Source organism: Macrotis lagotis, chromosome 2 (genome assembly GCF_037893015.1).
Source record: "Macrotis lagotis isolate mMagLag1 chromosome 2, bilby.v1.9.chrom.fasta, whole genome shotgun sequence".
NCBI classification, from domain to species: domain Eukaryota; kingdom Metazoa; phylum Chordata; class Mammalia; order Peramelemorphia; family Peramelidae; genus Macrotis; species Macrotis lagotis.
Window position 1 is genome coordinate 81,345,595 of NC_133659.1, and position 15,688 is coordinate 81,361,282.

Sequence of the window (15,688 nt, forward strand, 5' to 3'; positions counted from 1 at the left end):
CTCCTCTACTATTTTTACCATCATTTGTTATGGCCACACATATTTTCTAGTATTGTACATTCTTGTATTTCCTTATAGTACCACCAACTGTAGAAGGTGGAGATGAAACATCTGACTTCATCGTGGTTGTTAATAACCTGTTGGAACTAGACTGTCAAGTGATGGGATCCCCCTCACCAACTATCATGTAAGGGTTTTGGTATGTCTGCCAAACATAGCCAATTCTTTGCTGCAATGGTAAAGGAGCTAATTAGCAAAGATTTTTATGTTGTATACAATTGTTTAGGATAAAGACTTTTTGAAATAATTTGCATAAAAATTCTTTTCATCATTTCCATAATAAAAGGACTATTTTTGCTAAAGGTATTTTAAAAACAGATCAGATTCCAGTCTCAATTCTATAAAGTATCCAAATTTGCTGTGTATTATGAAATTTCATTTTAAAGAATCCATATGGCAGGAGAAGCTATTGATAGAGATGAAAGTATTAATGAACATTCTCTTTCATTGCTCTGAAATGTTCAGTAAATTATTAAGTGAAAAGAAGCTTATAAAAAAATAGGAGGAAAGTACATGCTGTAACAATAAATATCTTTGTCCTTTCTTTTCTTCTTTTCTGAGATCCTGACTCTTTTGAAGGTCTTCTATTTTTTTTCAGATAATAAATAAAGAGTAGGATTGAGATTTTACTAGTGAGACCATTGGAATGCTTGAAACTAACATTGATAAAAAATAATTACTGTTTCCTGTGATCCATAAATGAATGAAAAAACAAAACAACCTTGAAAAGATGTAACTATACTGTTCTCTCTTCAACTGCTTAGTTTTTATTTCCACGTTGAATTATTTATTGAGCTGTATCTGGGAAATAATATATTACTTTGGATTGTTTTTTCATGGTATAATGTGTATAACTTATAGGGGAATAAGAGAAATATTTACCTTATTTGGATATTTATCATAACTAAACCAGTAAGACCCTATAACCATGTACCAGTCTGTAAAGCAAAGAAAGAACTTAACAGTACAGTATCCCCATTTTAGTGGAATCTTGCTTATGATTCAGCTTATCGAAGTTGACTACACTGAAATACTAGGAAGGATATATTTTCATATGTTGAAAGTTCCTTTAAATAAGTATCTCTTTATTTTGAACAACTTGCTAGAATTCCATATTGATTTTTTTGTTCCAGTTGGTTGAAAGACGGTCAGCCAATTGAAGGAGAAGATGGATTCAAGATTTTATTAAATGGACGCAAACTTGTTATTGCACAGGCCCAAGTATCTGACACAGGTCGTTATCGGTGTGTGGCAACAAATATAGCTGGAACCCATGGAAAGGAATTTGATGTGACTGTTCATGGTATGTTTAAGCAAGGATCAATCACAGAATCATAGGATTACAAATTTAGGACCATAAAGAAATTTAGAGGTTCTTCTGGGACAATGGCCTCCTTAATTTCATCATTTTATTTGTTTTATCCAGAGAGTCAATTGGGAAATAGTTATTAAGTATGGGTGTCCTTAGAGTCCAAGGTCAAGAGATGAGATAATTCATATTAAAGAAGATCTCACCGCTTTGGGGGCAAAGAATTACTACATCTCTAGGAGGAATGAAATAATAATAATAACAACAACAATAGACATTGATTTGAGGTTGCAAAACCTTTTGTCCTCATTTAGTTGATTGATCCTTATGACAACCTTGTGAAAGGAATGCTATTATTATTAAAAATAATGAGCATTAATTAGGCACCTAGTTGGCCTAGTGGTTGAGCACAGGACCCAAAATCAGGAAGAGCTGAGTTCTTATCATCTCCAACCCTGGACAAGTCACATTACTTCTCTCTGCTTCATTTATAAAATGAACATAATAATAATAATAAAACAATTACCCCTCAGGGTTAATGTAAGGATAAAACAAACTAATACTTCTAAAGTGCATTACAACCCTTAAAGCATCATGTAAGTGCTGGCTATTATTATCTACTTCTTTTGCTTAGAGACAGTGGTACAGTAAATAGAACACCATGCCTGGAATCATGAATATCTGAGTTCAAATCCAGCCTTAGACATCTACTAGCTGTGTGACACTGGGCAAATCGTTTAATCTCCATCTGCCCCAGTACCTCATTTGTATAAATAATGGGGACTCACTGGAGAAGGAAATGACAAACAACCCCAGTGTCTTTGCCAAAAAAAAAAAAAAACCCTATAAAATCCACAGAGTCATGTAGAGTCAGACATGATTGTACAACAAATTACTGAAAGAGTGACTTGATCAGAGTCCTTTAAGTTTGTAAGTATTTGAGGAAGGATTCAGAACTAGACTTTTTCTTACTTCAAATCCAGTGCTCTATCCATTTCTAAAAACCCATTAAATGATAATCATATGTGAAGAAACTATCTCATAGAGTTTTGGTGAGGTTCTGATAAAATAGGAATGTACCATGTCTGGGAGTCTTTAAAGTACTATTCAAATATCTACTACCAATCTACTGAAAATGATTCCCTAATGTCTAAAAATAAATTATAAATTCATCACCCAATATTCAAAATTCTTCATAATATGACCTTATTCAAATTTATTCAAATTTATTATCCACTTATTCTGAGCTATTTCCTATTCTCCTACTTTTGTGCCTTACTAATATTATTCCCCTTCTTGCATGATTTACATGTTTATTTGAGTCTAAATGATGGAAATTATACTTATTTTCTTTTATTAGTTTCTCCAACAATCAAGTCTTCAGGACCTTCTGAGAGATCTGTGATCATATATAAACCTGTGACCCTACAATGCATAGCTAATGGCATTCCCAATCCCTCGATCACCTGGTTGAAAGATGGACAGCCTGTGAACACTGCCCGAGGAAATATCAAAGTAAGTTAAAAAAGATCTCAACCTCAAAAAGATTTAATTAGCTACCAATAAGTGTTGGTATACTTTCACTTTTTTTGTTCAGGCTAACTTTCTTTCCTGATTCTTATAAAAATAGTATATTATTGTGTCAGTTTATTGGACTAAGTTTTGCCTGAAATCACTGTTTCAACAATGCAATAAATTAAGCATTTCAAGGACCACCTATTTTTTAAATACCAAAATGGTTTATTTATTTCATTATCTCCATTTCTGATGGATTCAGTGAAGCAAAAGTAATATCCAAATGCTAAACTCATTTGATCCTCTTGTAAATAAATAAATAAATGAATAAATGACTAAATAAATAAACTAACTCAGTAAATAATACTCAGGAATAAGAATATGTTCCAAAATTCAAAATGAAATAGTTTTTAAATCATGTTTGATATTTCTGTTTTCATTTTTATATAAATGTCAGCACTGGATAATCCAATTCAAAGTATGCATTTTGAGTTAAATTATCCAATTTGAATATAACAATCCTGTAATGAATGAGCTTTGTTCATCTAAACAAATGGTAATTCTAACTCCCTTTCTATAAGACCTGCCCTTGGCCCAAGGAAATAAGACACTCAGTAACAAATGTCTATTAAATCATTATTTGCATTTGTCTTGTTGATTTGTGCTGGGCTAAGTGGATTAATAGCAAATTCAACATCTGCACCTCTCTACCCCATTCTAAAACATTATTAAGCAAATAGTTTTTGGAAATTTAGGGAAATGGTAATTATCAGGTTTACTAAAAATAACATGCCAAAGTATTATTTTCTCCTTCTACATTTCCTTCAAGTCTCAGCTAAAATTCTACCTCCTTCAGGAAATTTTTCCTGATATCTTAATGTAAGTGCCCATTATGTCCAATTTATATTATGGATAGCTTATTAGTACATAATTATTTGAATGCTGTCTCAATTAGACTATGATGTCCTTGAGAACAGGGACTGACTTTTGCCCATATTTATATCTTCATATCTCAACACAGTGACTTACACATGGTAGTGTTTTGATAATACTTGATATTGACTTGAAATTCTCTCTAGTATTATATTCATGTCAGAGATATATTATAGAAATAGTTTATCTAAATCACAGTAAGATATCTGATAAAATTCCAATGAAACTCTTGTGGACAAGAATGAAAAATGTGGACTGCAATATATTAGACCCAGAGTGTACGTAAATGAATTTATGTCAACCAGAAATCTCTGTTGATATAATAATGTTAATTGATATTCAAGTGATAGTATCAGCATCCCAAAAGATTTCAGGATGGAACAGTAAACTGAATCTAACAAGTTGAAATTTCCTAAGGAAAAATGTGTAGTCCTATACTTATCTTAAAATGGCATAAACACAGAAATAAAAGGGATCTAATTACATAGCAGTTCACTTTAAAAGTCCTTTGGGTTTTGGTAAGCTAAAATTTTAATTAAAAAAAGAACACATAATGAAATTATTAAAAACAAAGTATAATGAGTATAATGGAGACATGATAATTCCATTATTCTACATTAGCTAGTCCATACTTGGAATATTTAGGAAAGATGTTGACAAATTGGAACTTATCCAAAAGGGAAGATGATTAAAGAAATTTTATAAGTCATGTCAATTGAGGAGCACTTGAAAGAATTCCAGTTTCTCCTAGAGAAGACTTGCAAGGGTCAAGGGAAGAAAGGATAATAGTTCTCTTCAGAACATGTAAGCTTCTTTGATTATAGATTTTACAACTAATAAAAAAAAGTAAAATCATTAGAAACTATTTGCCTAATTAAATGTCAGTAAAACAAGTAATCTAGATGAAATAGATTATATTTATAAAACTATAGAAACCCCACATTAACAAAAAATTTAAATAAAAATGTAACAGAAGGGCCAGTTTGAGGAAGAATTTAGATAATTATGCTTAGATTGTCACTGTAATTTTTAGGGGACAATAGAGTAGGAGTTCTTTGTGGGATAATGAATTCCCCCTTCTTAAAGAAAAATAGATCTATGGTTTTAGGAGAACATTAATCTGGAATACAACAGAGAGTTTCTTTCTGACATTAGATATTACCACACAGCTTCTAAATGTCTCAGGCCAGGTCCTCTAGACTTCAGGGTGGGCTCTTAACCCACTAATACCATCTAGCTACAGCGTAGAGAAAGTATGTCTTTATATGTCTTTTTGAAATAATTTAGCCACTGGATCTTTTGTCTTGAAAAAGTCAAAATTATATTTTTGTAATTTTATTTCTCAACACTTAGCATAGTACCTGCCACCTAGTAGATTTTTTTAATAAATGATAATAGATTGACTCATTTTTTAAAAATTTGTGGGTTAGAGGAATGGTTATTTTAATAAAAACAAAAAGTGATATAAATTTTCAAATTATTTATAAATACTACCAACATAGTTTTGATTTTACTGACAGTTTAAATTTTCATAAATATATAAAAATATTCAGGATGCTTTTTCCCATTCACTTAAGTTCCAGGTTTGTAGTAGCAGATTTATTTTAGCTTAACTCTGATCTTTTCCATAATCTAAGTCTTTCAGTCGGTGTAATCTGTTTTATTTTCTTCTTATGTGATCACTTGATCCTGACCTAATATGTTAAAAGGTTATTTAGGTCAGGGGCAAAACATCCCATCCATAAGCCATATAAAACCCTTGAAATCATTTGGTACTGCCATGGCAACCACAGGCAGGCCTCAGAGTTCAATAAATCTAGGAACTTTTTAGGGGTAAATTAATTAATTGTTGACCAAATATAGCAGGCTAATTTTTTAAATTTTTTTTTAATTTTTTAAGATAATGAGATTAAGGGACTTGCTCAAGGTCACACAGTTAGGCAATGATTAAATGTCTGAGGCCAATCTTGAACTCAAGTCCCCCTGACTCCAGGGTCAGTAGTGCCACCTAGCTGCCCCCAGGCTAATTTTTAAGTTGATAATTTTATATGAATAAATAGATATCACTTGGTGATATCATCAGCTCTTGAGGATCTAATTATCATCTCTATGGCAGGAAAAAAATGTTCCCCACCCGTTATTTAGATTGTAAAGTGAAACTGGGTATTTATTTGTTTTAAACACGGATCAGTTTGTTTTGACATGTGCCTTTTTTCAAGATTCAAATATGAAGGTCACAACAATTATTATGTTTTTGTTACCAATTAGCTACAGTCTTCTGGCCGAATTCTGCAAATCGCCAAAGCCCTGCTGGAAGATGCTGCCAGATACACCTGTGTGGCTACCAATGCAGCTGGAGAAGCCCAACAGCATATTCACCTACATGTGCATGGTAATTTCCATTTCTTGTTACAGGGAGTTTATTTTTGTCTTTTCTGAAACCATCAATTCTATCTTATAAATTAATGGGTTAATAGAAATGGTTGTTTCTTGAAACTTGCAAGAAAATAATCTACACCATTTTACCTTGTAAACAGAAAAAAATGCACACATTGGAATCATGATTTTCCATCAAGATAGCAAGATACATTGTTTAAATAAAAGCACAAAGAGTCCACCATTGAGTTAAAATATTGCCAGAGCTTGTTGTTTCATAAAGTTTTAATAAGGTATTTGTTAAAATTCAGTATTTCTTTATTGTTCTTTCAAGAGAACCAGTGATAATTGTTCCCCAGCTGCATTTGTGATACTTTTGTAGACTATAAACTCCTTGAGAGAATAGACTACCTCCCTCAGGACTTTTCATGCACAGATACTGTGTTCAATGCTTGTTGACTAATTCATGATCTCTCTTGGAAGAGGTAGATGCAAGGTGAGGTAGAGCAAGAACTATGTTTATTAAATTACTTTGTGGACTACATTGTATTTCATGCTCAGGAAGTTATAGAGTTTTTCTAATATGTGATCCTTAAAGAACTTAGGGTCCGATAGGAAGAGAAAACACAAACACACATACTAATAATAATATTACTATATGGTAAATATATCCAAAAAATGGAAAACAAAGTATTATGTGAGATCCAACAAGGATGATGGATGCAGATATCTGAGTTGATGCCTAAGTTAAAAACGGGGCAGGAATTTAACCTATTTGGGTACTTACCTGTGAAGATTTTCAAGAATTCTGTGTTCCCACTGAACATTTTATTTGTATGCATATAATATTAATTTCAATAGGGAGTTGAAGCAGAGGGTAAACAAGTCCCTTTTTGCTTATTGACTAAGAGGGTCATTGAGGTCCCTAAAATTCTCAAAGACTATGATTCAATTCTTCAGGGTTTAGCAACATCCTTGCAACCACAGGATTTGTATTCTCTTTCATTCTTTCTCTTTCCCCCCAACTTCATACTTTAAGATTTTCTCAGACTGCTTTTTGGGTTGAGAATTCATTTTCCATTTTGAAATCTAACATTAATCAAATTGGGCTTCATATAAGGAAAATAAGTTAAAATGATATCTTTCTTCCTTCCTACCAGATGTACTCCCACCTAAGTAGCTCCAGTAATTCAAACAGTTCTGAATTGGTGAGGCACTTTTTAAATATACTTTATGAAATGGAATCTCATGTACTAATCACAGACCCTAACTAGGATCATTAGGTTTTTCCCCTTTTAGGAATAAAATGTTTAATTTAATTTTGTTTTTAATATTTTCCATCTCAGATATTCACATATTAAGTAATATTTATTTTTTTATTAATTTCACTTTGCTTTGTCATCAAATTGATTTTGTATCAAAGAACAGTTTACCTTTAAGTTAACTACACTTGTTTCTTCAATAGTAACATGGCATACAAAAGACTGAAAACATTTCAAAAAATAATCAAACTTTTGTAGGATGATCAGTAAAATCTGAATGACAAGCAGTGTTTCACAGACTGAAAAATCAAAGAGGAATGAATTGGGGTTAGCTAGATGGCACAGTGGATAGAGCCCTGGTCCTGGAGTCAGGAGGACCCAAGTTCAAATCCAACTTCACACATTTAAAAATTGCCTAGTTATGTGACCCTGTGCAAAGCACTCTTAACCCCATTGCCTTAAATAAAAGAAATTTTAAAAAGATGAATGAATTACCCAGACTCATATGATCTCCCTACTAATCTATGATTCTGGGTAATTCATTTATATATATAATATATATTATATATATATATATATATATGTAATTTTATAATATATGTGTGTGTGGCTTTTTTTGCATTCATATATATGTGTGTATGTGTGTATATATGTATAGATACATATATATGTGCATATGTGTGTGCTTTCTTTTCAATTGTAGATCCCCTGAAAGCTACTCTAACTTCAAGCCATTTTTTGCATTTATATCTACTCACAAGGACAACTCATGAATCCTCACCAATATCCTTTTACCAAAACAAAAGGCATTCAATGACAAAGGCACTCAAATAGCATAACAAAATAAAGAAACTCATCCCTATCTCTGCCCTGCTCTGAAGGGACCTTCCTGTAGATGGAATAAGAGAAAACATATTCATGAAACAACCAGACAAACAAACAAACTAAATATTGAAATGAGATGACGTTCATAGGAATGTTTTGTTAGGGCTTTGTTAGAGCTTTGCACAGTAACATCCTTGCCAGACACCTTTCCCTGTCTCTATTGTTGCTACTGCTTATTCTCCCCCTGTTCCCACAGATTTCTTTGTTCCATTGATTTTCCTTCGTGATTTCATTGTAATAACAATGCAGTATTGCACCTCTGGCCTATTCTCATTGGTGCTCTACCATTGACTGCTGGATCTCTATCTAGTTTTCTATCAGTTATGCTGTTGAATTATCTTTTGCTTTGAAATAATCAGATTTTTTGGTTGGTGTGGGAACAGGGACATCAATGAAGATTTGAGAAGTGCTGCCTTCTATATCAAATTTTTCCTGATTCCCTCTCCCCTACATCTCTTCAAGTAACAGTTGGTATCTTCACCCTGAAGTAATCTTGTAGTTAGTTTATAAATACCCAGTTTTGCAGCATATATTGTTTCCTTCAATTAGGTTCGATGTTCCTCAATGACAGACTATTTTATTTGTGTCTTTCTATCCCTAGCAAAGTGTCTCACTCATAGTAAGTGCCTAATAAATTCTTACTTTGGATTGACAGATTGATTGCCCTCTGAATCCCTGCTTGATGTTTTCCCCCAATCCTCTAAAGGAAAAGTTTTTTTTTTCCTTTTAGCACAGTTTCTTTTGCCATTTAAACCCTTAAACTCAGAATCAGGAGGTCAACCAGTGGTTATCATCAGTCTTAACTCTCCTTTTAAATTCCATAGTTTTATGACTCTAAGTTCTACACACACACACACACACACACACACACACACACACACACACACACACACACACACAGAGAGAGAGAGAGAGAGAGAGAGAGAGAGAGAGAGAGAGACTCAATTAAACATGAGTTTTTGATTTTAGATTGTGAAAGTTGCTTTTGTGTCCTTTCTACTTCCATGGTAACGTTACCATCCTTGGAATTCTAATAAATGGAACTTGTAACTTTTTATCTTTCATTCCTTTTTATTGTTCATTTGTGTCTGACTCTCAGTGACCCCATTTGGAGTTTTCTTAGAAAAGATACTGGAATAGTTTGCCATGTCCTTCTCCAACTCATTTTGCAGATGAGGAAATTGAGGCAAACAGGGTTATGTGACTTGTCTAGGGTTTTACAATTAGTTGGTGTCTGAGGCTGGATTTGAACTTTGGAAGACAAGTCTTCCTGATTCCAGGGCCCTGTGCCTCCTAGCTTCCTTCAATCTTTAAGATTACATAAAATCATTATAATGCACATAAAAAGGATCTAAAAATATAACTGATTCTTGGTCATAACTAATCTCCTCTGACTTATTGAATGGTCTCAGAATAAAGCATGTATAGTGAAGAAAAACCTACCACAGAGATTTTTTTAAAGTTATCCAGAGATTTAAGAATATGATGGGAGAATTTAGCACATTTTCCCTTAATGGGGCAATTTCCTATAATTATCAGTAAGCTTTCAAAAAACACAAAACTTCAGTAACCTCATCTGTAATAGCAAGGTGTATTTTCTCTGATAATCATTTTTGAAGTAAAGAATCCTTATTTCTAGTCCCAATCCCAGAGAGAAAGTTTTCTTATTTTATTCTCCATCCCTTAACTGTTGCAAAAAGATCATTTTATACTACTTTTTCCATAGCAAGGGTAATCATTGAGTTACATGATGGGGTTAAATTGGCTTTTATGAGCTAACCGGGAATGTAACCAACATTGTTTCTATGGGAAACTCTGTTCCCAGTTCCAAAAACCTGATTTTAAAATGGTTGGACATAAGCCCATTTGCATGTTGAGAACTTCATGTATTTCCATTCATTCATTACTTTCACCATTTCCAGACCGGTACTGATTAAGCTGGGGGATATGCACCTCCCTCCACTGCTTCTCTTCAGTCACAGCCAGTAACAAAGAGTTTATGGATTCCACCTTTATTTCCTGCCTGGTACATTTACTGAATGCAGGAGATACAATGTCTGACTTTCTGCCTCTTTCCCCTCTTGCTAAAAAAAAAAGACTTCTATCAGAAAAGAGTTAAAATGAAGCTCTGCACTAATGCTCCTTTTACCAGACCAACAAGCAGTTACGTTATTTTAAAAGTAAAACACAATTAAGTAGAAGGCACTTGATAGTAGGTAAAAAGGAAAAGGAAAAGGAAAATGATAAATAAAATTCTCAGACATACAGGGATACGTTTTTCTACAGTAGAGAGTGAGAGAATACAAAGAGAGCACAAAAAGACATTTTGCTTGTGGCTACTCTGCTAAGCTGTAGTCTTCTCCTATTCTTTCTCTTTCTCAATGTGCCTCTGCTGGTCCTTTGAGTCTGGGCTGCTCTCTACAAATATCTGCCAAGCTTAGAGTATAAAGACATTCATGTTCAGGAGCATCAGCTTTAGTGTTTTTTTAAAAATGATTTTACATAGGAATCAGGCTGAAGTACATCATAGTAGACATAAGCTATTATGGCTGAAATAATTCATCACCTAGAAGCAAGTCTTCTGGTGAAAAGCCTTCCTGAATTGAGCTAGACTGATCTTCAGGTGACAGTCTGTAATTGGACACATAAAAAATTGCCAGAGATTGTGATTTTTTGCACTGCCTTCAAGAGTTTATTCCATAGTGAAAACATCAAAATTTGAAATGAATCGAATATAAATTTCTCAATATTGTTGTATTTTAAATCTCTAGTTTTATGATGATATTATGCATTCTTTTTCAAAGAAAATTAAAAACATTTCACTGCTATAAAGCATTAAATGGTTTGGGGGAGGGAGGGAATCAGTTTAGAATACAACCCATTGTTTCTAGAGGAGAATGTATTTCCATTTTCGAATGACTGATTTCCAAGTAAACTTTTGGACATGACCCATTTATAACTTAGGGAATTTTTATATTTCCATTCTTCTAATAAGACTAATCTTTCACTGTTTCTAAACACTGTTTTTTCAATGTCTTAACTTCTATTCTTGACTCAGAAGACTGCCTACTTGATTCTTTCAGCAGATAATGTGTTTTCTGTCTTTGGGATCATTGGCTGTCTTAGGGGTAAAGTATCTGTTCTTAGAAAATTCAATATGACAGTTCCTTAGTATCTTTGTTATCAAGGACTCTTAGATGATTCTATTACTCTTAAGGAAATCAAAAGGGGTTTCTAAGATGCTGACAATGAATTTAAATGATTTCTTGAAGTAAAAAAAAAAGAAATCAAAAAACAAACACATGGATCCTATTCTTCCAATAGAAAAACATCCTTGTGAATTTCCTTGTGGGAAAATTCCTTTTCTTATGAAATGTGAGCCCCCATCAGCTCCTTTTACCCTCTAAATCTTTAACAATGCTGGAAATTGTTTTCTTTAGACCGAAGTATAAGGCTGTTTTATATTGCAAATGTTAGCCAACTGAGACAGATGTTTTGTTTGGGGTGCTAAAAGTACAAATATTTTTTTAGTTGCATGTATTTGTTTCTCCATAAAACATGAGAAAATGTAAAATCCCTGCTTTCAACTGCTTTAACAAAACAAATATTTGATTTGTGGCCTTTTTCACTTCACCAGCATTTTAAAAAATATTTGTAAAGTACTGATGCCTCTGTTGCTCACCAGGGTCCTTTGGGTACTTTAATAATTGTCTAGTAGAAACAACTATAGAAATATTTATCATTATTTTAAACACCCCAACTTCATATATGTATGTTTGTGATAATGAATTACGTAATATATAGGCACATATGTGAGTGTAAACATATAATATATATTTACATACACAATGTCTTTATGTGTGTACATATGTGTGTTTATTCATTACCAAATATTTGTTGAGAAGTATTGTTGAAAACTTTTCTTTATCCTTTCCCAATTTTTTTTGACTCACACGGGTAGATTAAATGATTAAGGAACAAGCTTCCTAGTTATCTGTGAATAAGTTGAATTTGTAATTACTGTAATTTCTTGATGGTAAAGTTAGATAATTAAACAGTATTAATTCTTTCATGTCACTATCATTGTCACATGCTACACCTACTGCCCACTTTAGATGTCACATACCTTGGTAATGACTCAATTCTTTTAGGTCAATAAGATATTATTATAACTTTATTATGACTTTAACTATATTTATAGTAAAATAACCAGAAAGTATTGAAAGAATTTCTCAAGGATTCAAATTTATTTTCCAGACTGATTTAAATTCTAGAGTTGAATCTGCTTCTACTTTATTACTTACCAAAAAGTGGGTGAGGGCAATTTCTGTGTCATCTTTTGTATATCATTTGTGTTGTTTTTCCCATTGTGAATGGAAAAATTCAGCAAGAATATGTAAAATTTCATCCTTGATTTTGAAATCATTGTACATTGTGCCCTATTTATTTCATAATATATAATATAGTGCACTGTTTTCCAGAGAGAGAGAAATCATTTGGTGATCAGAATTGTTGTAGATAAGCTCTTTAATTTTCATAATCAAGACAGTCAGTTCCATATACAAAATCATTTACTAAAGAAAAAGGGGGGAAATGGCTTCACTCCCTTTCTACAGAATTACTTGGTTACAAATCTCATTTTTGTGACATCTTTATATGTCTGCCTATGATATACATTTTAATTGGATTGCATTTGAAATTATTGGGAAATAATAAGAATATAATGTGAGTTTTCCCAGGTACCACCTCCTCTAAATATTGTAGGAACACAAAATTTCAAAGTCAAAAGGAAACTGAATGATCATCTAATCCCACCATAGCTAAAAGAAATGTCTTTCTATATTATTTCTATAATATTTCTATATTATTCTGATGAGTAGTCACCCAACCCTGTTGCAAAATTTCAGATGAAAGGGATGGTCACCACCTATTGAGGCAATCTACTTTATTTTCAGACTCCTAATTCTTGGGAAGTTTTTCCTTTATAATAATCTTAAATTTATATCTTTGCAACTGCAATCCATTGCCTTTAATCCTACCCTTTAGGGTCAAATGGGACACATTAATCATTCTTGTTGACAACCATCCAGATACTTGAAGACATCTCTGGTGTTTCTCTGGAGTCCTATCTTCCCCAGACTATACATTTCCAGTTCCTCCAATTCATCTTTGTTGTATGATTTTGAGACCTGTCAGCATTCTAGTTTCCTGTCCTTAAGCTGTTGTGTCCAGATATAAAATAGATTCCCACATTGTTTTCTGACAAGCTCAGAATACAATTAAACCTATCTCTTCTTACTCCTTCTCTTCAAGTATCCTAGGATCATATTATCTTTCTTAGATACCCTATGAGTACTATTGGCTCAATATTATCATTTTAAGTCACTAGTTAAAAAAAGCACTAATTTGGTTTGTTGTTTTTATTTTTAGACAAACTATTGTCTAAGTAAGTGTGTGCTGGTAAATGCTTACCACCTAATTGTTATTAACATTTTTCCCATCATTTTCTTAAACCTAGCCAATTAGTAAAACAATGTCAAATTCTGATTTGGAATATCTGTCTATTTCCAAGTTTTAAGTGCTCATACTAAAAACAATTTATAGCTGGCTCTTCCTAGTTAGTTCAGACTAGCTCCAGAATTTCCATATGTCTACCCTTGCTTCTTCTGCCTCATTCTGTATTTGTGAAGCTTATTGTTGGGACCTGTTTAATTTTTTTTTTTAGATTCCTCCCCATCACATTCTATCTTGCTAGTCTCAGCCCAATCTAACAAGTATTTTTTTGAATCCCAACTCAGGTAAATTTTAATTTTTTTTAAATTTAATTATTTAAGGCCATGGGGTTAAGTGACTTTCTTAGGTTACACAGATAATTATGAAATGTCTGAGGTTAGATTTGAACTCAGGTCTTTCTGACTTCAGGGCCAATGCTCTATCCACTGCACCACCTAGTTGCCCCTAAATTTGAATTTTCAACATGTAATGTGTCTCCACCAATGATAATCTCAACTAGCTTGAAAGACATAGAATACTCATGTAGTCCGTCAACAAGTATTTTAAGTACTTACCCTGGGCCAAGCAATTACTAACTGCTGGTAAAACAAATACAAGCAAAAAGAAAACTATTCTTTGGAATAATATTTATGAAGTACTTGCAGAGTAAGTGGCACATAGTAAGTAGGAACTTAAATTTTTGTTTACCACCATCAAGGAGCTTATATTCTAAGGGGGAAAAAACACAAAAAGGAAGCTGAGGGGGAAGGAATGTGTAAGGTTCCTGATACAGGGTCAGAGTGCAGCTTGTTGGGAATGAAAGTTGGCCAAGGCATCCTTCTTCAATGGAGATTCTGGGAGGAACCATACATTTAGAGGGAAGGACCCCAGGAATGGAGGAGGATACTACAGAAGTATAATTTCTAAGACTCTAGATCATCTAGATCATCCAGGATGATGAGGTTTCCAGGGATCTGATAGAGACGTTCAGGGGAGGGAATCCCGGGAAGAAATGAAGATGGGGGGAGAGGTTGATGTGAAGATTGTTCAATTTTGGACTATGGTTTTCAAAATATTGAGAAAAATTGATTCAGCCAATAGTTATCAAAAACCTAGCCTATTCATTTTCTCCAATACCTAATACCTGTCTGAAATCATGTTATTCAGTTTTGTGTTCCTTATCGGGGTAAGATTTTTACATCATAGAAACTTTTGTTTGTTTGATTTTTGTTTTTAGGTTTCTGCAAGGCAAATGGGGTTAAGTGACTTGCCCAAGGCCACACAGCTAGATAATTATTAAGTGTCTGAGGTCGGATTTGAACTCAGGTACTCCTGACTCCTGACTCCACTGCGCCACCTAGCCACCCCATCATAGAAACTTTTGAAGATCTATCCACAGCACTTTTCACATTGAGATGTTAGAATTATTGTATTTGGAGGCTAGGTGGTGCAGTGGAGTCAGGAGTCAGGAGTACCTGAGTTCAAATCCGACCTCAGACACTTAATAATTACCTAGCTGTGTGACCTCGGGCAAGCCACTTAACCCCATTTGCCTTGCAAAAACCTAACAAAAGAAAAAAGAAAAAGAAAAGGAATTATTGTATTTGGGCTAGATGTCACCTTCATGTAAAACATCTCAGAAACTATAGGGAAAGGGAAGAAGACTAAATCCTTTCAGTTTCAGTGATGTAGAGAACTATTTGGTGAAGAACCTCCTACTATTTCAGGTGAACACATTCTCTGCCTTTTTATCTATATTTGGATTTTTAAAAAGCTACTTTATATCTATAGTGAAACAAAAACTTTCCAATTTTTTTATTGATCAAACTGCCTCAGAATATGAATTTCTATATGA

At 33.3% G+C, this 15,688-nt stretch overlaps 1 protein-coding gene across 4 annotated transcripts in view; it reads left to right on the forward strand.

Annotated features, from left to right (window-relative positions):
* The window catches only part of HMCN1 (hemicentin 1), an 814,916-nt gene that overhangs the window by 611,020 nt on the left and 188,208 nt on the right, over positions 1 to 15,688 (forward strand). For all 4 annotated transcript variants that reach the window (XM_074222240.1, XM_074222238.1, XM_074222239.1 and 1 more), the window contains exons 33-36: positions 79 to 187; positions 1,194 to 1,363; positions 2,730 to 2,884; positions 6,086 to 6,209. In XM_074222240.1, coding sequence (XP_074078341.1) covers positions 79 to 187; positions 1,194 to 1,363; positions 2,730 to 2,884; positions 6,086 to 6,209 — 558 coding nt within the window. The remainder of the gene's footprint in view (positions 1 to 78; positions 188 to 1,193; positions 1,364 to 2,729; positions 2,885 to 6,085; positions 6,210 to 15,688) is intronic.